The sequence below is a fragment of the Bactrocera dorsalis genome, chromosome 1 (assembly GCF_023373825.1).
Source record: "Bactrocera dorsalis isolate Fly_Bdor chromosome 1, ASM2337382v1, whole genome shotgun sequence".
In the NCBI taxonomy this organism is placed as follows: Eukaryota; Metazoa; Arthropoda; class Insecta; order Diptera; family Tephritidae; genus Bactrocera; species Bactrocera dorsalis.
Genome location: NC_064303.1, coordinates 13,588,440 through 13,611,740, shown reverse-complemented (window position 1 = coordinate 13,611,740; position 23,301 = coordinate 13,588,440). Strand labels below are relative to the sequence as shown.

The 23,301-nt window shown below is 39.5% G+C and overlaps 4 protein-coding genes across 5 annotated transcripts in view; 2 read left to right on the top strand and 2 right to left on the bottom strand.

The window, feature by feature from the left end:
• The window catches only part of LOC105228497 (protein numb), a 108,964-nt gene extending 105,897 nt beyond the window's left edge, over positions 1-3,067 (bottom strand). Inside the window, exon 1 of the mRNA XM_049446892.1 lies at positions 1,557-3,067. The gene's annotated coding sequence lies outside the window, so the exon portion shown is untranslated. The remainder of the gene's footprint in view (positions 1-1,556) is intronic.
• Positions 3,068-7,472: 4,405 nt separating this feature from the next.
• On the top strand, positions 7,473-9,035 carry LOC105228498 (cytoplasmic dynein 2 light intermediate chain 1). Its single transcript, XM_049462590.1, has 3 exons — positions 7,473-7,888; positions 7,958-8,390; positions 8,445-9,035. The coding sequence occupies exons 1-3, from the start codon at positions 7,682-7,684 to the stop codon at positions 8,909-8,911; spliced, it is 1,107 nt and encodes a 368-aa protein (XP_049318547.1). The 5' UTR covers positions 7,473-7,681; the 3' UTR covers positions 8,912-9,035.
• Positions 9,036-12,412: 3,377 nt separating this feature from the next.
• On the bottom strand, positions 12,413-17,166 carry LOC105228505 (vacuolar protein sorting-associated protein 54). Of its 2 annotated transcripts, XM_029551204.2 has the most exons (5): positions 16,984-17,166; positions 16,595-16,910; positions 15,609-16,537; positions 14,765-15,534; positions 12,413-14,709 (listed from the first exon to the last, which is right to left on the bottom strand). In XM_029551204.2, exons 2-5 carry the CDS (start codon positions 16,792-16,794, stop codon positions 13,729-13,731), a joined length of 2,880 nt encoding a protein of 959 aa, XP_029407064.2. In that variant the 5' UTR covers positions 16,795-16,910; positions 16,984-17,166; the 3' UTR covers positions 12,413-13,728. The 2 variants fall into 2 exon arrangements, with proteins under 2 accessions (XP_029407064.2, XP_049303852.1); XM_049447895.1 differs by having other exon boundaries at positions 16,595-17,166.
• Positions 17,167-17,419: 253 nt separating this feature from the next.
• Positions 17,420-22,531, top strand: LOC105228500 (alpha-(1,3)-fucosyltransferase B). Its single transcript, XM_049451703.1, has 5 exons — positions 17,420-18,109; positions 18,183-18,359; positions 18,438-18,841; positions 21,068-21,245; positions 21,698-22,531. Exons 1-5 carry the CDS (start codon positions 17,999-18,001, stop codon positions 22,169-22,171), a joined length of 1,344 nt encoding a protein of 447 aa, XP_049307660.1. The 5' UTR covers positions 17,420-17,998; the 3' UTR covers positions 22,172-22,531.
• Positions 22,532-23,301: the final 770 nt, after the last annotated feature.

The following is a 23,301-nucleotide window of genomic DNA, read 5'->3' as shown; positions in this document are numbered from 1 at the left end:
GGTCGAAGTTTCCTTGACGAGGTCTCGGAACTTCATCAAGCGCTCAGCGTGGTTCAGAGAGGACATTATAGTGTGAAAGGATGTTGGCCACGGTAGTTTCACAATGGATCTCCTTAATATCTAGCTGTACCGTCAAACATCTACCTACCAAACTACCTAGTCAGGTTCGCGAGTTTGTCAGTTTGTCCAAACCCTTTAATCCCCGCACATATTGTTCAGATCGGACGACTATAGCATATAGCTGCCATACAAACTGATTGGTCCAAATTAAGTTCTCATATGGAAAACTTTTACATTTGGAGAGATTTCTTCATGAAAATTGGCACGGATTATAGTCCAAGGCAGTTCTACAACCTTCGAAATCAACCTTCAGATCGGACGACAATAGCATATAGCTGCCATACAAACTGAACCGAGGAGGATTAAGATAGCATCGCTGCTGAACATATGAGTAATTGGCTACCATCTTATCTACATATGAACATATGTATGTATTTCACCAATCAACATAACTGTTAAGTAATAAACGATGGCGCAACAAACACCTCCGATTAGGTGAACGAACATTCGTTAATCCTACACTAAATATGTTTCGCATGTAGGCTACCACATCCCATGTCAAATGCGCATATTATTTGTGCCCGACTAAAGTGCTTTAACGGTGCGTGAGTGTGTGTGTGGCACATCCGTTCGTCTACGCATGTATATATGTGTGTGTGTGGGCAGGCAGACAGAGCGTGCAATGTGAATGTACTTAGGCAACATTTTCGCGACTCCTGGCTAATGGGCGCTATCGAGCAGGCAGCGGTGCGCGCCTGGTTACGTGGGCGGCATTAACGTGGCGACCAAAAAACACAACCACAACAACAACAAAGGCAGCAGATTAATGAGCTCGATGAAGGTAACGGCTTTACGCCGCCGGTCGCAGCGTGTTAGAATGTTACGAATAGTGAGATTATTGGATAAGGAAGAAAAAAAAAGAAATTGCAATAATAACAACAAAAAATTACGAAAAGAACAACAACAAAAAATCAAAAAAAGAACAACAAAAACTACAAGAACAACAAGAACAAAAGTTAAATTAAGGCAGAGAAAAACATAACAACAACAACACGCGCAAAAAACAACATAACGTTTGCAACAACAACAACAAAAACTGTAATAACAACAACAAAAATAAAAGCAAAATAAAGGCTAACTAAAAAACAAAACAACAACAAAAACTGGTGCGAAAAAGCAACATCACGTCGACAACAACAACAACAAAAACTGAAATAACAACAACAATAAAGACAAATTTAAGACTGACCAAAAACAACAACAATAACGAAACAGGAGCAAAATAGCAACGTTACGTTGGCAACAACAACAACAAAACAATAACAACATAGTCAAAAACAGGCGAACTGGCACAAGTAGGGAGGAAAAATCGATTTTTCGTCTGTACGCCGATAACACACAGCGCCTTTTTCGTGCAAATAAGTAAAGCCTTGTGAGTGTAGGTGTGTGTAGTTTTTGTTTTTTAGTAGAACGCCTGATTAAAAGCACGCACTCACCTGCAAATTCGCCTTGCTATGCCCCTCAGGCCGGCTGCTCTGCTAGGTCGAAGGCTCGCGGCGCTTTACCTCCGCTTTGACGTCGCGCTTTGCCGCCGCCTTTACTTCGCTAGCTTCGCTTCTTCGCTAGCGTTTAGTTTAAATGAAGTTGCGTTTCGCAAAATCCAACAAACAGCTGTACACTTTCTCAAACACTACTCCACGCTCAAGCGCGTATGCTAATACATACATATGTGTAGATATGTATGCGCGTACTTCACTTCGAACTTCGAATTCACAACTTTATGCGAATTTATTGCACAACACAACTTCGAAAAGCACTTTACACACTTTACTTGCATGTGTTTGTTGTATTTTATTTTCGTATTTTTTCGCTGCTGATAATTTTATTTACTTTTTGCTGAACATAACGGTACTTTTTTGATGGCGATAACCTCAAAATGAAGCTGGCAGGGCTTACGCGCTACACAAAACACAATTTCGGCACTTTTTCGTGAAATTTTTTTATTGAAAACATTTTTTTTATTTCAAAAATTATAATTTTTTAAATAATTTTTTTATTTTTTCGTAATATTTTTAACAATTTTTGACAAAACCATACCGTTTTTTTCATAGCTCCACTTTTCTACACTTTTTTCCACATTTTTCGCTGAACTTCATAGCACGCCTGCACGTCACTGCCCCGTCTTTCCAGCAACTTCAATAGAGACATTCATGAAGTTTACTCCGTGAAGTCATACATACAACTCTCTACATGTATGTGTGTATGTATGTATGTTTGTTTGTATATGAACCGTATTTGAGCATCACTTACCGCTGTACAATATGCTCCACCGAGACACGTCTAATTCCATTCGCAGCGCATTGCACACTATTCGAATGTATTTATGAGACCACGATGGCGATGACGACGACGACGACGACGCGTCTGCCCGACTTGGGGCTGCTTTCGGCAGTGAGCGACCTAACCAGTGCGCGTGTCGAACGCCGAAGCGATGTTGGCAATGAAATGTGGCGCGCGCAGGGGGCGGCGCTGGCAAAGACAACCGCTCGCGTACTCCACAAGTAATGTATGAAGTTTCAGCAAGCTAAAACAACAGCAACACTTAAGTAAAAACAAAATCAAAAGCGTAGCGCAAAGCGTGAAGCTCTGCCGCTGACACTCCACGCAACCACCAAACGAAGTGGTAAACTCAAACGAAGCTTGTCAGCAAACAAATGACGTGAGCGCGTTGGCAGCGCCAGTGTAGGGAGCAACGCGCTGGAGTTCTAAGCTGAGTTTGATTTGTGGCGTGCGACTTTACTGCATCTAAGCTGGTCTTCACGAGCGTGTTAACTGTGTTAGCGCTTGACTTTGTTTGTCTTGTCAGCATTTGCCGCGGCGACGGCGCCAAGTCGGTGTTGGCGTTCTAAGAATAAAAACCTAATTTGAGCCACGAAAATTTAAAACACTTTGAAACAGTTCCGCAAATAGCGGCTAATAAAAGATTTTAACACTAAGTCGCTAATGTTAAAAGAATAACATTAACCCTTCTTTAACGGAACGCGTTTTTTAACTAAAAGCGCCGCTCTCTGTTAACTCGATTGAATCGCTTTCGAAAAATAAACGAGCAGTCAAATTCAGTCAACACTTGTACAATCAAGAAAACAAAACCTAAAAACAGAAAAATTAAAATAAAAACAAAAAAACGAAGTCAAAACAAATACAACATTGACTGCATTAACACTCTGACGGCCAGCACTTGAGTGTCAGATTACAATATGGACATACAAAGGCACATGTATATATTTCGGAAGACCCGTCGCTCATGTACAGTAGTTTGCAAAATTTTGTATACATTCGAATTTTTCGTGAGACAAAGCTCGAGACTATATGCAATGAGTTCCATAAATAAATAATACGGAGTGAAGCTTCAGTAAAGAGCAGAGGTTATCGGAATCGAAAATCCTGCAAATCCAGTGAAATAATCTTCTAAGCAGATATACCTTTAGCAATGAAAAGAATATGCTAATTTCGTGATAAAAACACTTGAACGTTTACTTAAGAAAAAAATTTGGAATAGTATTATTCAAAGTATATTCGCCTGAAACTTTACAACTTTACTATCTTTCGGGCAGTTTGTGAATGCCATCCCAAAAGAACTACGTTGTCTTCCAAGAAAGACTGAAGCAAGCCAACTTTTGGTATCCAGTTCTGATGTGAACCATATTCCTTTGAGGACGTTCTGTATCGGTCGGAACAAATGATAGTCAGAAGGTACAAGATCTGGGTTAGACAAAACTTCCCAGCCGCTGTGTTCCAAACAGTTTTTAACCGGTCTTGTAACATGAGACCAAATATTATCATAATGGAAAATTATTGTCTGCTGTCTAGTCGAATATTTCGGTTGTTTTTCGACAAAAGCTCCATTCAATTTGATTAATTGTTTCAGTAACATTCCCCTTAAGGTTTCATGCGATTATAAAATCTCATAATACAGCACGCTCTTCTTATTTCACCGAATAGAGAGCATTACCTAGTTGTCATGGATATTGGGCATTGTTGTTGATTTTTCTGGTTGGCCAGGTTCTCATATAATTTTTAGCAAAATAAATCCAATTTTCAATACCATACAAACCGATACAAAGAGCACTTTTATAGCGTTCAAGCAGCATTTCTGACATTCAAAAACGTCTTCTCCCTTGGCTTCAATTCATCTGGCGCCCAGTTTTCTGTGTTTTTGTTTGTATATCCGGCAGAAATCTTCTTCGAAAAATTCCTCCAGGTTCTCATCTATAAAGTTTTTCTGCTACCAAGGACGTCCTTCATCTTCCAAACGAAATCACCACTTTTAAATCGGTCAATCCAATTTTGTCACGTTCGCTCAGTAAGTTCACCATGAGATAAACACAAGCAAATTTGATACCTGAAACTTATTATGAAGAGCGGAATGTTTAAAATAACTTAATAAAGCGACAATTTAGGTTAAATCATAGCGTTGATCTTTGAGCCAAAGTTGGCGCGGGATCTCACTTAGACGGATGTAAAAAATGACAAATAGAGGATATAACTATGGTATCGAATATAATTCGAGCCCAACAGTGAATTTGTCTAGTTGCGGTGCTGTTCACTAGTGCTTCACGACCTTTGATACCTCGAGACTTACATGATCTCAGATAAACGTATGATTTGGGCTTTGTCTCAAAGGAAATTTAGAAGAATAATAATCAATCAATCAGTTTGTGAGATTACATATAGAGAAAATATGGAAGTTTCTAGCAATACAAACCATGATTAGTCTCTATTTGAAGACAATTCGCACTAACATGTAAAAATCGCCAAATTTACGTCTGAAATTTCTTGAAACTCAGAAAAAAGATATTTGATAATTCCACTCGTATCATTGTAATTTCCTAATTTAACAATCATGCTTTTCCTCCTAAGGGCTAACTAACGAACTATATAGAACTGGAATCGCTTGAATCGCTGTTGTGTCCTTTTCTTTAGTTTGTAGTGGCCAATGTTCAAAATTTCCGTCATAACAGCCAGTTTGTGCAAATTGAGAAACTGTTCTCCACTTAAGTTAAAACTTCATTACTGATAAATTCCTAGTCGGAATTTCTAATTCAAGATTCAAGATATTTGTGTTAAGAACTAATGAACTGTCAAGAACAGGAATCTCTAAAGACGATTCTTCCTCTTGTCAACTGAATGAAGACGGCATATGCTTCTGTTGTATACTTAGGTGTCATTAGTAGATGGCTTTATTATTCTACTTTAAAATTTGTGGCGTCTAAAGTACTAAATTTTTCATTATAAAAGTCTGGCTGGTCAAGAATCAGAACCTGTTTCATATTTTGATATTATCAACTATATACTTACTTTTGTGAACTACTGTTGGTATATGTGTTTGTATGAATGAATAAAGTTTAAAACTCACATGCCCTGGCCTTAGTATTCGGATTGTTTTGATAGAGAGTGAACCTTTAACAAATCATTTACTCACCGCACATGCGCCTTAATGAGCCTTTCTCTCTGTATCACAAATTTCAATTCAGTGTTGTCCTTTAAAAGCGTTCTGGGGAAAACTAAAACAATTCTTGTCACAGGCGATGCTATGATTAATTTGTTCCGAAACTTTTCTATTAATTTGTTTTATTTTAAAATCCGATAGATATATTAGATCACTATTCTGATATACATATGTACAACTATGTATGTAATCCTAGAACTATTAGCTGTATATTTTATAATCTGACCTAATGCAAGTTGCGTTGAATACACAACATATATTGAGCCTGGATCTGGTGATGTCGATCTTAGAACCATTTGTTTAGCCAGAGAAACCTGACAAACCATTTATGAATTAAAAATAAAAAAATATATAGAAAATACAGCTTGTACCAGAACTGAAGCCGATCGACCTTCCCAGGCAACATCGCTTCGCCCTATGGGGTCTTGAAAAGTTCAAAAGGATCCGACGTTTTCGAGCCAAATTTTGTACAGGCCTATTTCTGGCTCAATGGGTATGTAAACAAGAAAAATTTACTGTATTGGGACGAAGAGCAACATGAATAGATTCAAAAGCTGCCATTTCAAGCAGAGAAAACAACGCTTTGGTGTGGTTTGTGAGCCAACTATTTGATGCCTGAAATTGAAGCTCGTGATCTTGGTTTAAACAATCATCACATCAATCAATTGATTCATTGAGAGAACACTTGAGCCATTGTACATTTTCCTGTAGGGATATGTATGTCCGCATAGACTAATCCCGGTTGGATTCAGGCCTTGGAGCAAAATATCACGCTTGTCATTCGCCAGTTACCAGTCGAGTCGAGACGAGTCACAAAACTCTTTTAAATCTTTGTCTGCTGATTTTTCCCCAAAATATGAACAGGTGTATTCAAAAAGCCTCTGTCTACTATAGTAAAACAATATTGTTTGGCAAAATTTTACCGTCCCTCCAAATTATAGATACCATTGCTTCAAAATTGGTCTAAATTTCGGCGTTTACCTCTTCATGCGACAAAAATTTCATACCAACGAAAATTCTTTTGAGATCTAAGAAATGCGGTCTTTTTCGGTGAATTCGTTCTTCCAACCGCCTAATATTGTAACTCTATTAATTCATGCGCATTCCAAAATACAGATGCCACAACTTTGCCAGCCGACCGTTACGTTTTTCCACGCTTTGTAGTGGGTCCATCGTGTGCAGTCCCCTCGGATGATTGTCGGTTGTACTTTGTAGTGAAATGATGCACCCATGTTTCGACCATTGTCACTTATCGACGCGAAAATTCGAGTTTATTACACTTGAACGTCTCCAAACACAACACCGAATCATCAACTCGTCGTGGTTTTGGGTCAAAAGTGAGATCGCGCGGCAACCACTTTGCACAGACATTTACATAACCAAATATTCGAAAATGCTTTGATATATGTATATGTATGTACATATGTTCAGTTCATATCTTTAAAGTTCTTGCTATCTCAAACAACTGCACTTTACGGGTAACTGAAGTTATTTGGGTGACTTTTTTGATGTTTCCGTCGGTATCAACTTCTTTAGGTGCCTTCATTGTCCTCGGTGCTCATTTCGGCCCATGCACATTATACGCACGCCTTTTGAAGGTTAGGGCTAAATAAAAATCATACAGATTTAATTCTAGTTGCGTCCTGTGTATATGTCAGGCAGGCGACGTTTCAATTGACCTATTAGAGTGACTCAAGATGTCGAAAAAATTACTAAATCTTTAGGGATTTCAAATGGTCTTTGTAACACCGAAGGCCTAAGTATTAGTATTTTTCAAAACATTCGTATAATGAAATCAAAATTGTATTATTGTTTATTGTAGACAATCTTCGGAGTATTATATTTATTCATGAAAGTTTATTCCGAAAAAACATAAAATTCAAGAGTTGAATAGAAAGACTACAGGAAAATTCGAAACGCTAATTGGAAACCAAAAAACAATCGATTGTCCAACTGGGCAAGCAGAGACCACATAATATGAGTGAGAGCTGTAAACCCCACAACTTGAGCGCGTCGAGGTTTCCATTAGCAACGATATCACTTAGCACCTGACCGAAATGCCAAACAAAACAGCGTTAAAATTTTCATAAGCGTTTCAAAAGGCGACGGTAAATGAAAGGGCAAATTTTTCACACAAGTTTACAATTCTTCAAAAGAATTTCGAAAATGTTTGACAAACGAGATAACAAACAAGCTGGCGATAAACGTGATACCATACGAGAAATTGCAATTAAACTGGCCGAGGAGCAATTGCGTACGCTGCAAGCGGAGAGTGGACCTAAGGAACGCACCGTTTTCGTGCTGGGCAGCAGAGGTGCCGTAAGTAAATATTTAGAATAGCAGTTTTAAAAGTTTTGGAAAATTATTTGTTAAACCGCTCTGCTATAGGGCAAGTCCACGGCGCTGCATAAATTCTTCGAACGTGAAGACAATCCGCGACCCACACTTGCTTTGGAATATTCATACGGTCGACGCACGAGCGGCACACAAAAACAGGTGCTGAATGTTTGGGAGCTTGGCGCTTTGGACAATGCAGAGCAGTTGATTTCAGTGCCCTTACGCACACACGGACTCGAGAATTTCGCGGCCATTATAATGTTGGATCTCTCGCAGCCGAAACGCGTTTGGCCGGAATTGGAGCGCATTTACCAGGCGCTACGTAGCACAAGCAGTAAACTGTTGAGTCCGGATGAGGAGCAAATGTATCGCGAGCGCATGGCGGATCGTCTCAAAAAGGATCACAACGATTTGGAGTGTCTCGAATTGATGCCATTCCCGATAGTCATAGTTGGTGGCAAATATGATTTGTTCAAAGATTTCGGTGTGTATGCGTTGAGGCGTATTGTATCTCGTTAACTAAACCAATTCTTTCTAGACGCCGAGCTAAAGCAACATATCTGTCGTTGTTTGCGTTCCATGGCACACTTGATAGGTGGCAGCGTACTCTTCTATTCCAATAAAATACCCAAACTTGCGAAAACACTACGTGATACCATAAGTCACTTGGGTTTCGGTAGTCCCACGCATCCATTTCGCTCGCATGTGACCGACAGCGCGGATGCGCTCTCCATTTGGTTCGGCACTGACAGTTGGGATCAGATTGGCAGCGTCGGTGTGCTGAGTGTAGAACGTATTGGCTCTCTATTGGCTAGCGAGGCGCCACAGCTGAATGAAATGACAAAGAAACGTTCCGCGAAATCGAAAACACATATTAATGATCCCGCCAAGGATGCAGGGTTTCGGGAGAGCATCATCGATGAGATGCGCGCACAGAAGGATAAAGAGCTGCAGGCGATCATCAAGGAATCACAATTACGTGGACAGTTCGAGACGATTGTTTGAAGTGAGTGCGTCGGTTTAAGCGCTGAAAATGAAATAGAGGAGTTATGGAAATCATTATATTTGTTGTTTCTGATGAAATATTTCAGTACAATTTGTAAGCTGTGACTTTAAAGCTCAAATAATAAACATATTATAATCTTGTTCGGTAAAGAAATTCACATTTACTTCGGGAACTGATAAAGAAGTGTATTATATCGGTCTTATTTTGTATAACCGTCCTGTAACTTAAGAGTTTGAACTGATTTCTCTGTACAGAAACATGGATTGAAGAATCGCATTAGGCAAGCTTTCAATGACTTCATCATCTTTACTGAATGGTTTGTGGTACTCAAACTCCTGTGTTTTTGATAAAATAGATCCTCCAAAATATCGTCGATTCCGTAGTCGTGATTCCATTGGACACACAATATTTCAAGTTAGCTCGTTGCAAGGTGACGCACCGTTTTGCTGGAAATAGTGATCATCCGCGTCGAATTCATCAAAATCAGGGAAAGTCGATCAACATCATGTTATAATGCTTGCTATTGATTGTAACAGTCTGCTTCATTTCCAAAGAAATAAGGCCCAACGATACCGCCATACCACAATCCTCATCATACGGTAAAACTTTGTGGACGCAAACGCGTTTCCCGAACCACACGAGGACTTACAGCGCCAATTTTGCTTGCTGACGAAGCCAGAAACTGTTGAACGTGTTTTGCGCGAAGAGCTCTTACAATAGAAGAGCTCTTACAATAGAAGAGAATGAGTTTTAGTAATAATCATGGACAATTTCCAGTCGTTGCACCAAATTGTAACTTGACAGGATAAAATGGCAAACCTCACTGAACTGACGGATATAATTTGACACAAATCCGTCACAAGCTGTCAAAATCAGGGATGATGTGATGTGATTGGTAGACGATATTCTCCTCTATTGTTCAGACTGTTCAAGGCTGAGTTTGAAACATCTCGGTAGTCTTATTTTTACCAAAAGATATAGCTGATTTAGGCTCAAAGCGCACTATGAACGCCTTAAGACCAATTATATAAGAGTTTTAGGTATCACAAAGGACTGGCGTTCTTAGCAATCCAAGTGAGATCACTGTCAGTATGGACCTTTTAACCGAATCTAACCTTATCACTAGAAGATTTAATTTAACCAAGATTTATAGTCCAATATGTCCGGCAAGAATTCTAATTTAAGCTATTCGACAAATCGTCCGATATCACTTCTTCCATAAGTAAGGCATTTAAGCTTGTCTAATGCTTGCAGCTATCGTTTGAACTTGGCTGATCTACATACATCAGCTCGGAACATAACTAGAAAATTGCAGAACTAAATCAAATTTTTTATCAAATTTCATATTTCGGAATAACACTTGACACTACGGAGAAAAAATTCTTTCAGCGATCCTCAGTCAGCAGTCTAGTTTCAAGGTCAAATAAAATAGATACAAAATGTAACAAGACTTCGATTAGAAAGCGGGCTCTGTCCACTATTATTTAGTTTCTACATTTCACTGTTCGCTCTACCGACTGAGAGGGGTGGATCTTATACCCTGATCTTCTACCTAATCTCTGCAAATATCATATTGTAGCAGTACCGCCTCTGATGGTTAGTTAGAATACCAGCATCGCATGACCTTATCCAACTATTTATTAGGTATGAACAAAGTTCTATATCTCTTTCTCTGTCCGGTGAATGAGAAGCGATTCAAATTATTTCCAAACTCTAAAAATTAATTTGGGGTGGCATAATCAGGTTCGTAAAATAATGGATAAAGAGTCATCGGCAGTCATCATCTGTCTGGTCCTTCAGTTTTCGACATATTGATTTAAACTTTTACAAACATGCCTTTCTCCCCAAAAATCTGCTCATTTGCCGAACCGCCGATAGCGGACCACTATATCATACAACAAGTTGGCCGACAGGGTTAATGCTCGAAAATTCTACGAAAAGATGCGGCGACAAACAGAAGGTTTCAAGACAGGAGCATACTCTTGTAGAACCCCTATTTGTTCTAGTGACTGATGCCCAGAACGCGATTCCCCAATTGATGACGGTGAAGCGAACATTCCATTGCCCGACCGTGAAAAAGTTCGAATAGAAATTACCCGTCTGAAGAACAATAAGGCAGCGAGGCCCGATGGATTGTCGGTTGAGCTATTCAAATACGGCGTCGAATAACTGATAAGGAGTATGCATTAGCTTCTTTGTAGAATAAATCTGTTGAAATCTAAATATTCACCATGCGCCAAAACTTTGGAAAACCCGTGAAAAGAGGATCGACACATAACACCTCTTCGTTGTTTTCAAAGCAGCTTTTGAAAGTACAAAAAGGAGCTGCATTTTTTACCCGATGTCTGAATTTGGTATCCCCGAATAACTAATACGGCTGTGTAAGCTGACGTTGAGCAATACCAAAAGCTCTGTCAGGATCAGAACCTCTCCGAGCCGTTCGATACCAAACGAGGTTTCAGACAAAGCGACTCCCTATCGTGCGACTTCTTAAATCTACTACTGGAGAAAATAATTCGAGTCGCAGAGCTGACTGAAGAATGTGCAATCTTCTTCCAGAGTTTAAAACTGCTGATGTATTGATATCATTGGCCTCAATAACCGCGCCTTTAGTTCTGCTTTCTCCTGGCTGGATACGGATGCGAAGCAAGTGAGTCTGTTAGTGAGAGAAACGGTCGTCGGTTCGCTACTTGGCACCCTTATCAGTATTCACAGTCATAACTTCGAAGTTGTAGATAATGGAAAGCAGTATTAACACCAATAACAATGTCAGCCTCGAAATCCAACGCAGAATAACTCTTTCCAACAAATGCTACTTCGGACTGAGTAGGCAATTCAGAAGTAAAGCCCTCCCTCGACGAACAAAGACCAAATTCTACAAGTCACTCATCATCCGCGTCCTGCTACTTATATAGTGCAAAGGCATGGCCGATGACAACTTCCGATGAGTCGGCATTACGAGAAAAATTCTGCGGAAGATTTATGTTCCTTGCGCATTCGAGCGCTGTATGAGTTATACGACGACATTGATATAGTTCACCGAATTAAGAGACTGCGGCTACGCTGGCTAGGTCATGTTGTATGAATGAATGAAAGCATTTCAGGTTTTCGATTCAGTACCCACCCGTGGAAGCATAGGAAGAGGAAGACCTTCACTTCGTTCCCAAGACAGTCGGGTGAACGTAATTGAAACGGACCCGGATTTTTATCCGTCCAAGGACTGTCAACTCGTCATAACTCTGCCGTTACAGCAACAAGACATGCACTCCGTCGGAAAGACCAGGTGGAGAAGGAATAGGCTTCACTTGGAAGCTCCAATTGGCGCCAAACATCGAAAAGGAAGAACGATTGGGGCACTGTTGTAAACTTGGCGGTCTATACGCCAATAAAGAAGAAGTATGTAGACAGTTATTAGCCGGATAAATATTTGGAATCTACAACAACTCTATAATCTCTTCGCATATATGTATGTATATTATATATTGAAATATAAACCTTAAGTGTTTTTTACCGTTCGTTATATTTTATTTCTATATAAATGTTTGGTCGTTTTTCATTATATGCAGAATTATACTATATAATATGCTTTAGCTTAAACAATTTAATTGCACAGAACGTAAAATACATACATATACATAATACGACACGTGATGGTGTGTTTATTAAAATTTTCGAGGGTTTTCTTTTCCTTTCTAGTTTGTAGAAGCCTAAGTACAAGCAAATACTACTAGTAATCATTTATAATTATTTATATGCATTTATCGGCTTTTAAACATATTCCTAATAATTATTGTTATTGTTCATAATCGTATTGTATGTATGTATAGCGAAACTTATGCCTTAAATGTGTGTATATACTAATATAATTTACTTTTCAACGTTTTGTTTTCCAGCTAGGGTTTTAAAAATTTCACTAAAAGCTGCCAGTGAGTGACTTGCAGTTACGCAATACCAACACCCAAATGCGAATCCTGTTACAGGAAATATGTTTGTATACTTATGGTTGATAGCAACAACAACATGTTAAATTTTTACAATTCTATGCACGCTGCTGCACCCCTTTGGGGACTTGGCAATGTTAGCTTAAAATACAAACAAGGAGGGAACTTGCACATTAACTAAGAACCGAAGTACAGTGGTGAGTAAAATTACCACAACAATAATAATATAATAATAATAGTAATCATAAGAATGTTAAAACAATTGTCTTAAATTAGTGCAACAACAAAGAAAATTAGGTGCAACGTTCAAAGCCACTGTGATGACAATTTGTGGCATGCAACACAGTTGAGGCATGCAACAAAATTTGTTGTGTGAAACAACATTTGTGGCTTGCAACAATAGTTGCGACATTTGTGGCATGCAACATTAGTTGTGGCATGCAGCAATATTTGTGGCAACTTGCAACAACATTTGTGGCATGCAACAAACATTTGTGGCAACTTGCAACAAACATTTCCGGCAACATGCAACAACAGTTGTGGCAAGCAACAGAACTTGTGGCATGCAACAAACATTTGTGGCAACATGCAACAACAGTTGTGGCATGCAACAAAACTTGTGGCATGAAACAACATTCGCAGCATGCAACATATTCGCGGTATGCAACATATTTGTGGCACGCTGCATCATTTGTGCCAACATCCAGCAACAGTTGTGGCATGCAGCAACATTTGTGGCATGCAACAAAAAATCTGGCATGCAACAACAAATGTGGCATGCAACAAAAAATGTGACATGCAACAACATTTCATGCATTCAACAACATTTGTGGCATACACCAACATTTGTGGCATGCAACCACATTTAGAACATTTTAGAACGTCCATATCAGCTCCAGTATGTCGTCGCCCAAATCAACTGGCGGCAATGCCTTCAACGTGCGCAACGTTTCCATATAAAAAGTCAGCTCTGATGTCACAACGCCATGTTGCGGTCCACCATTATTGATGATGTTCAATTTCAACAGTTGCTCTCTAAGCTTATCCTTGAAATTGCGATGCACAATGCCGTAGATCAAGTGTATTTGCATTTCAGGTAGTATGGGCGCAATCGCCTCGTGCAACTTCACTAAATGACGCGAAATATTACGAAACGTTTGCGACGGTATCGGTGGACGTGCATCCCATTGCTCTAGCTGCATAGAGACGCGCTCCGTGACGATGCCGTAAATTTTATTTTCAATTTCTTTGATGTGACTGTGAAAATCCTTTTCCATCGAATCAAAACCGGACACGGCGTGCGCATCGTAGGTGGCAAAATGTGACTTGATTTTCGGCAAGAGCCAGAGCACAAGTTGCAGCGCGCGCGACACCAATGCCAGATTGGTACTGGTTATGGTTTTGAGGCCGGCTACGCGCATAGCGCCAGCGCCAATAACCAGCTGGCAGGAGCGTGAATTGAAGGTGCGCAGCAAATCGACAACGTTGCGCGACAAGTAGCTCGCCAGTATGGGTAGACGCGTGGCGCAGTGACAGTAATCGCTGAGCATTTGCACTAGCAGCAGCGCGGCGCTGACTAGTGTAAATGGTTTGCCTTCGACGAGCAGCACGGGATTGGCTTGTGGTTTGCTGTTGTTATTACTGTGTCCGTTTATTGTGGCGCCTAGGCTGTCGGCAAAGGATTTGCTCGCCGGCTGCTGGAAGTCTTGCGCGCCCATGCGATCGATAATCTTTTGGAACTCATTGGGTATGTCGACCTGCCGCCAACGTTCCGAGTCGAGCAGTAAAGCCAGTTTGCGCTTGCGTTCCGAGTGAAAGTGATTGGCGAAGCGTGAGGCTTGCACTTTGGCGGCGACCTGCGAGTATAAAAAAGATTAAATTTTATTTTCAAATATTTTATTTCGTATATACCTTCAGTGGCACGCTGGGTGCGCCACAAATCTCCTCACAACCCGCACTGAACTCATCTACAATTGCGGTCAGCTGTTCGATCTCATCCGCCGTCGCTATGGTGCGCTCCAAACTTTGCGTTGACACCAGATTCGCGCAACGCTCATGACAGTAGTTGCATACCGCCACCAGCAGCTCATCCAAGCGCTCCGTTACATTAGCATGATCTGCTGATGTTAGAAATGCTTCCGAGTCTATTAGATTGACAGCGCCCTCTTGCGCGCCATTCACTGCGCCACCAGCAGCTGCATCCGTTGTCTGCCGCATTATGCCCGTTACGGCGCGTATGCGTTGCAGCACGGTGAGCAGCGCCACAGTGGCCTTCTTTAGCAGCGTAATCCATTCGCTGATCGAGAGACTTTGTGCCTCTTCACCGGCACCGGTCAGACAAAGTTCGGCATCGCTGGAAGCTATCACCTCGATAACGAGCTGCTTGATGATGGCACGTATGGTTACAATCGCTTCGTCCTTGTACGCCGTGACAAAGGAGAAATTCTTTTTGCGCAGCAAACCCATCACTATGCACACCAGTTTGTCCTCCTCCGCGCATACGCTCTCCGTTTCGTTGAGCACATCGCATAGCGGTCGGTTGAGGTCCGCAGTGGCATAACGCTCGAACTCGGTTGTGAGCATTTTGTCGATTAGTTTTTCCATTTCGTTTAGTTGCATGGGTAAATGCTTGAAGCAGTGTATGCCTACGAGCTCTTGCGTCAAAATTTCCTGCGTGGTGCCTAGAAAAACAGCACGTTAATATATACACATATATTTTTGTTTTTGTTTCAATAACAAACAATAAATATTTTACCTATCAGATCCAGCGCTGCCACATAATCCTGCGTGCCCAGCAATAGCTGCAACATTGGCTGTGTTTTATGCACCGTCGCCATAAGGCTTAGCTTATCGAGTGTTTCCTCAAAATTCTGACGACGCTGCGCGAAACGCATCACACGGAATGAGTCCACCACCGCAGATTGGTGTAGCGTGCGCAATGAAGCACGCAATTCACGCACATTGCTGGCCGCATCCTTCATCTCAGCCATAATGGCATCTTGTGAGGTCATGGCATGGAAAAATGCGGCAGATTTCTGTGACACTTGATGCGCTATTTTCACTTCGACAATATCTAAATAATGCGATAATTGCTCTTGCAGCACACGGCCAGACTGTTTATTCTCCTCGCTGGTGTTGGCACCAATACTTGGGAATACAAGCGCAAAAGTCGCTGGATGATTCAGATTCAATTGCTCTTTTAGAAATATCTCCGGTATGGTGCTAAGGCTGACTGCGTGTGTTGGTGAGGTTGGCGTTTTAGCTTCACTTTCCGCCAAAGCGGCCGGTGTTTGTTGCGCACACATACGTTCATGTCGTCTATAACGTTTACCAATTTTCGCTATATATTTATCGAAATCTGCATATGTGATTTCAGGCAAACGTGGCGTGTGCGGTATATACGTTTTCTCAACGAAATTGTCGCCCCACTTTTTCGTGAAGAGATTGCTTTGTTTACCACGTGATGGATCGTTGAGCACGGCTGGTAGATTTTGTGCTGCCGAGAATACGGACCATTCCGGTGGTAGCTCACGTGTCAGCTGATTCACGTGATATTTAGCAACATGTGCATCGTAATCACGATCGGACACACCATCCAGTGGCAGCGAAGGACATACGCCATTGAAGCCATAACGGCAAACATATGAGCCGCCTTCACGCGTACAATGCCGCTCACGTAAGTGCCTGCATAAGAAAACGCATTAATATACATTTGTTACTTACAACGCTTATCAGACATACTTGACAAAATCGGCTGAAGTTTTGAATGTTTCACACGGGCAATAGTAACAAGTTTCCCAACAGCGTGTCACATTTGTTGATAACGTTAATGCACCTGACATCTGTTTCGTTGCACCAATATGTGTGGCACCTTTCGTTATTTCGACCACATCATCTCCACTATTTAGCGTTGTAGTGCCAGTGTTTTCTGTTGTGGCCATAATACTTACTGTGCAATTATTTTGTTTAATTGTGTTTGTTTAATTTATTTTCTTCAAATTCGTTGCTGATATTTTGTCATCTGCCCTACCCAGTTGATTTGTTTACTTCTGCGGCACTAAAATTATTTCGTTTGCTTGTGAAACATTTTGTGAACTAACCCATTTGTTAACAACGGTGTTTTTACATACGTTTTTGCATTTTTGAATGATTTGCCAGTCGTTTAAACATTAAAAATATTGCAAAATATTTTTTCGTCACTTCATTCAAAACAGCAGAGACGTGTAGCTGTCAATTGGTTAAGGAACGTCATCACTTTGACATTTTATCAAATGTTTACACAAATTAATATAACAGTGTTGATAAACGGCAAAAAAATGTTCATACATTTCGATACAGTATCAAAAATTCTGTAAATTAAAAATTTTAAATTCAAAAATATGATGTATGATATTTTATACAACAATTGTAAGTACTCTTTGCATATACATACATAACCTTTGTGTAGTATGTGACTATGATTTCAATAAATGTTGTTGTTTTTTTCTATGTATTTTTTCATTTATAATTCTTAAAGATAATTGAAATTTGCTTGTACCGTAAAAGTACCATACTTTATTTTACACAACACTAGCACTGCCTTCCAAACCAATCAGCTGTTTTCCGAGAGCGAAATTTGAGCTTTGTTTATGTTGCAAATAATTGGTTTCTGCAATAAAAAAAGAAAGCAACAATCAGCTTTAATATACTTCGGCTTAATTGTAATTAGTTTATATGTATATGTACAACACAAGTGATAAAGCAGAAAAGAAATCAAATTTGTCGTTGTTTACTTGCTGGCAAGCGACTGCAAACTCAATTAAAATCCACATCAAACTGAGCAACTGAATTCTAATACAAGCTTAATTTCAGCCCGGTGATTTTGTGATTGCTGAGTTCTTGTTTTATAATTAACTCATGTACATTTGTGCGCTGCTATAATGAAAGCAAAGCCAATGCTTTGCCTCGGATATACGCTGGCGCAATGCGATAAGCGTTCTTTTAAGCGTGCCTGTGGCGTTATTAAGAATTTATTAATCATAAATGATTTGGCAATGCACTTGGGTTCAGACGCATATCAGTAAAAGAAAACCTTTGTGTATCGACATACAGCTGGAATTTCTGTAAAATTTGCCGCAAATATTTAAACAAATTTAACCGCAAAAAATGAGTTACTGGTGGCCCTTTAGGAGCAGATATTTGCCGCTGACGTTCGGAAAGCGTGCAATTTTGTTGTTTGCATTCCTCAGCTGCTTAATCATTATTTGGTACTTTGGAGTAAGTGAATAAATTAAATTTGATTGTAATACAATAAATATCTCATTATTTTTTTATGAAAACCAATTAATAGTGCAATAGCCATCCCATATGCAAGCGTGATAAGCTGGCGCGCAATGATGGCAGCACGCCATGCATTGTGCTTTGGTGGACCAATATTGGTGCTGAGAAAATGACTTTCGATGATATTCTATGTGGCTACAATACATGCGCTGTCACCAGCAATCGCAAATATTTGCCACAGGCGAAGGTATGTATAATTAATACCTTCACTCCTATTTGCATAGCCTTAATTATAAAATACGATTATTTTCTTACTCCCCATCAGGCCATACTTTTTTATGCGAGCTCACTAAATTGGCACGATTTACCATTGCCACGTCAGCCCGAACAAATTTGGGCTTTGCTGCATGAGGAATCACCACGCAATGTGTTGGAATTTTTGTTTGAGGAAACGTTACAACATTTCAATTACACATCGACTTTTAGTCGCTATAGTGATTTTCCGTTGACCATAAATGCATTACCCAATATAACCGAAATAACCAATCCGAAATATGTGGTGACAATTGGTCGCAAAAATGTTGCGCGTAATAATCTTGCGCCTATTCTATTTCTACAATCGGATTGTTCCACAATGTCAGGGCGAACAAATTATGTAGAAGAGCTAATGCAGTACATTCCAATCGACTCGTATGGCAGTTGTTTAAATAATCGACAAATGCCGGATAGGTAAGTTAACAGTGAATTGTTGTTGCAAAAAGTGCCAAAAATATTTGCATCGTGAAACGAAATGTGTGATTGTGGGAATTGAGGATTATTATTTGCAAGATTTCTAATTTTATCCAATGGGAACAAAATTTAATATTACAAGTGTTATAAGTGGGCACTGTCTCATTGGCACTCTTGTGGAGAGCTCAAGGTTATGAGCTACTACGAACCTAGCGAATTGCCTGGAATTACTGTTAGCCGTCTCTATAAATTTGTATCTTTGTTTATATCGGCGGTCTTTCGATCCACACCTTGGAGTTCTGGGCATCACAATGGACTGGCATCTCTAACTGTTCCAAATGAATTTATTCTTACAATCTTTCTTAACCTAACTTATCGGCACTGACTATCACGTGTAAAAGATCCCTTACGATAGTGCCTTCGATTATTCACATATTGTTTTATTTAATACGCATTATTTTGAACAATTACACCACATTCAATATTAATCGGTTAATTTAATGATTAAATTCCCGCTGTGACGCTACTTGGCAAGCATAGTTTCGAGATTTATGTGCGCAGTTGTTGCACCAAGAATATCATCGCTCTGCAAGGCGCCGCTAACGGATTTACTTGTCCTTGGATGCTTTGGTTCCGGTGTGTTATTCGACGTTAATGGCGCCTTCGATGCGTTACGCTCCAATCTACGCCTAACTTGTGAGCCTGTCTGCTGCAAATCCACTACAGTGGTATTAACACCCACCGACTCGGTGTTTGTCAAATCGATACTATCCTCATATGAATGACTCTCCTCCGTATCACTCTTCGATTTCTCACTGCTACCCGCCGAATTGAGTGTGGAGTGCGAATTGGAGGCTTTACTCGAAACATCCGTATCGCTACCCTTCTTCTCTGGCACTTTCTTCTCAACCGCAGTTCTTGACTTCCTCTTCACCGCATCCTTAAGCTCAATCGACGGCTTAACCGCTGGTTGTTTCGACATTTTATCCCCTCGCATTTGCCATCTACTTTTAGCTTGTTCGATGGGGGCCATTTGTATGTGTTTTCCGATCAGACCCGATTGTGTTTTACCCTCGACATCGAAAAGTGGATTGTGATGCAGTATAACAGTGCTCATTGGTGGTGTAAACACGGGTTCTGCACTAGGTTGCTGACAGCTAAAGTCCGGATTATTACTTGTCAATGGCAATTGTGTCTCTGCGGTCGGAGATTCCGTTGCACGGCAAGGCATTTCAACTTCTGCTGCGACAGCAGTGGCAGCGGCGACAACAGCGGCTGAAGTAGGTATGTTTGTGCGACTTTGCTTATTTGAGGTGCCGCCGTTAGTCTTATTCGCGCTCGTACGTTGACTTCGTCGACTGCGGCTGCGATAACTATGACTCTTACGCATGCCACGCCTTAAAGGCAAGCAATCCAGTATGGATATGGGATATACTGCCGTGGTCCAAATGGCGGTGTTGCGTCGACTATTTCGTCGACTGCGTACATGAGGACTGCGACTGCGCGCGAAGCGAATCTGACTTCGTTTCATACGGCAGCGACTGGGCGCCACATGTTGGCGTGAGGTATTCGAGAGAATACGTGACGACCGTCTGCTGTAGGGTTGGGGTGCGCGTTCCATTAGTCTGGCCAGGTCTATTTGCATTTTCGGTGTACCGCGTGGACGTGGCATCAGATAAGAAACGGTAAATATTGTTGGCTGGCTCTTGCTTTGGTGAGGACGTAGAAAGCTTAGTGACTTTTTGTTGCAACAAGTTTTTGCAATATTTTATTTATATGTTTTTGTTGCAAATAATTTTTTTTATAAAACTTTTCTAAAAATATAGGCGACAATACAAAATACAATTACAAATAAATTTATTTTCTATATGAGAGTGAAATCATGGCGCATTAGATTCGAAATACAATTCTGTGGCAAAAGGCGTTTTTGATTTGACGTAGTAACAGTAAAATGTGCTTTAAAATAACTACGACTGGAATGCGAAGGTTTTTGAAAAGTTTTAGGAAATGTAATTAAATTACCAAGTGGGATCCGTTTTGGATCGATATTTTTAGTTACCGTCGGTCGATCTGCTGAGTGTATTCCGTCAAGGGACCAAATATGAGGTCGTCGGAAATCGCTGGCGTTATGTTGTTTGAGCGCATGGCTCAAGTTGTTATATTAAATAGTGGCGAATCGAATACTACAAATTATTAAAATACAATTTTTTTGTCTCTTTCTTTTAGTTTACAAACCGATTTCCTAAACAAACTATATACCGAGGAGATGTATCGCTTTATCGGTCAGTATAAATTTATGATCAGTATTGAAAATGGCGTCTGTGAAGACTACATAACCGAAAAGTATTGGCGTCCGCTGATTGCGGGCACTGTGCCCATTTATTTTGGCTCACCATCGATACGAGTAAGTAATTTATACCTTGAAAAGAGTAAACTAAGCTTGTCGCGAAGTTTGTAATACCCTCAGGGGGGAAAAAAATAAATCCCAAACAATATTCTTTCGAATGATAATAAACAGTCCCCATTAAATTTGAAGTTTCTGTGTTTATTTTTTTTAAGTAGCGAACCTTGAAATGGATCACCCTTTATAAGAAATGCACCAGTAGAGTTTTTTTTTTATTTTTTTTTATTTTTTTTTTATTTTTTTTATTTTTTTTTTTTTTTTTTTATTTTTTTAATTTTTTATTTTTTTTTTATTTTTTATTTTTTTTTTATTTTTTATTTTTTTGTTTTTATTTTATTTATTTTTTTATCTCATTTTTTTTATTTTTTTTTTTAATTTTTTTATTTTTTTTTTTTTTTTCATCTTCATATACACATTTATATTACATATATCATTTCCACTCACTTTTTTAGGACTGGGAGCCCTATAATCACTCAACAATTTACATAACCGACTACCAGAGTCCCAAAGAACTGGCCAAATATATACTGGAATTGGATAGAAATGACAGTGAATATGTCAAATACCTACAACATAAGTACAATCAAATCATGCCCATCACTAATCAACGTTTAATTGAAGAATTCTACGTGCGCACTGAAGAAACGATGTTTTTCACCAAATTCGCTTGTCAAGTGTTGCAAGCATTGTGGGCGCAAAGTGCAAAAACGAAAATGGCCAATCGGTTGCACTATAATTGCCCGTTGCCACTACCATATCCAGCGATGGAAAGACCGCCCACTGAAATACACTCCTGGAACAGTCTTTTGAAGCGCGCGAATTGCATGGCGAAGAGCATAGATGAGTTGTTGCACATAAATCGCGCATTTACCGAAACAGAATTGCACGATTTGACGAATGCGAAAATAGAAAATGAATTGTGCTAGTAATGAGTGGTTGAAATTTGTGAATTGATGAGAGTATACTGAGGGAAATTTGATTGCGTGAGCACACGACGGCATGCAATATTTTGTATTGCAACATGGAAGCCCAGTAAATGAAGCCAAAAATAAAATTTATGTAAATAGAAATTAGCTTGGAAGCACATAAGCGTATATATATGTATATATGCAAAATTATGTATGTATATGTGCGTATATGTGTTTATATACATGACAATGTTGTTGTAAATACTTTTTATTTGTTAATCCTAAGGAAATTAATTGTTATATTTCATAAATTTAACTCAAAAGACAACTTAAACGAAATATACCACCCATCTAAGTAAATATATAAAAAAATTGTTAGATGAATACTGTTATTATACATGGAACTGCGTATATTAAGTTTGCCACAAAGTTTTTAACACTCAGCAGGAAGTGTCGGAAACGCTTTAAAATAAATATATTTAAATAATCGGGGTGACGAGCCAAATCGGTTTAGCATTTTCTGTGTGTGTATACTCAAATTAGTGCGTCACTTTTTGAGATATCGAGCTGAAAACTTGCACAAATGTTCTTCTTACCAAGAAAATGCTAATTTATCGAAACCGTGGATATCGGACCACTGTGGCATATAGCTGCCATACAAACTGAACGATAAAAAACAAGTTCTTGTTTGGAAAATTTTTTTATTTGACAAGATATCTAAACGAAATTTTGTATTCGTTATTTTTCAAGCCATCCCTACAATCTCCGTATAAATTGTGCAGATCGGACTACTATAGCGTATAGCTGCCATACAAACTGAACGTTCAAAAACAAGTTTTTGTTTGGAAAACTTTTTTATTTGACAAGATATCTATACGAAATTTTGTATTTGTTATTTTTCAAGGCATCGCTACAATCTCCCAATAAATTGTGCAGATCGGACTACTATGGCATATAGCAGTCATACAAACTGGACTTTCAAAAACAAGTTCTTGTGTAGAAAACTTTTTTATTTGACAAGATATCTACACGAAATTTTGTATTTGTTATTTTTCAAGGCATCGCTACAATCTCCCAATAAATTGTGCAGATCGGACTACGGTAGGGTATAGCTGTCATACAAACTGAATGTTCAAAAACAAGTTCTT

Excerpts from the sequence above, each read along its gene's own strand:
- LOC105228500 (XM_049451703.1), top strand. The coding sequence starts at position 17,999 with ATGAGTTACTGGTGGCCCTTTAGGAGCAGATATTTGCCGCTGACGTTC. Across the intron at positions 18,110-18,182 it reads TCATTATTTGGTACTTTGGA|TGCAATAGCCATCCCATATG; the intron begins GTAAGTGAATAA and ends ACCAATTAATAG. Across the intron at positions 21,246-21,697 it reads TTGGCTCACCATCGATACGA|GACTGGGAGCCCTATAATCA; the intron begins GTAAGTAATTTA and ends TCACTTTTTTAG.
- LOC105228498 (XM_049462590.1), top strand. The coding sequence starts at position 7,682 with ATGAAAGGGCAAATTTTTCACACAAGTTTACAATTCTTCAAAAGAATT. Across the intron at positions 7,889-7,957 it reads TGCTGGGCAGCAGAGGTGCC|GGCAAGTCCACGGCGCTGCA; the intron begins GTAAGTAAATAT and ends GCTCTGCTATAG. Across the intron at positions 8,391-8,444 it reads TGATTTGTTCAAAGATTTCG|ACGCCGAGCTAAAGCAACAT; the intron begins GTGTGTATGCGT and ends AATTCTTTCTAG.
- LOC105228505 (XM_049447895.1), bottom strand. The coding sequence starts at position 16,794 with ATGGCCACAACAGAAAACACTGGCACTACAACGCTAAATAGTGGAGAT. Across the intron at positions 16,538-16,594 it reads ACTTCAGCCGATTTTGTCAA|GCACTTACGTGAGCGGCATT; the intron begins GTATGTCTGATA and ends TTTCTTATGCAG. Across the intron at positions 14,710-14,764 it reads CACCCAGCGTGCCACTGAAG|GTCGCCGCCAAAGTGCAAGC; the intron begins GTATATACGAAA and ends TTATACTCGCAG.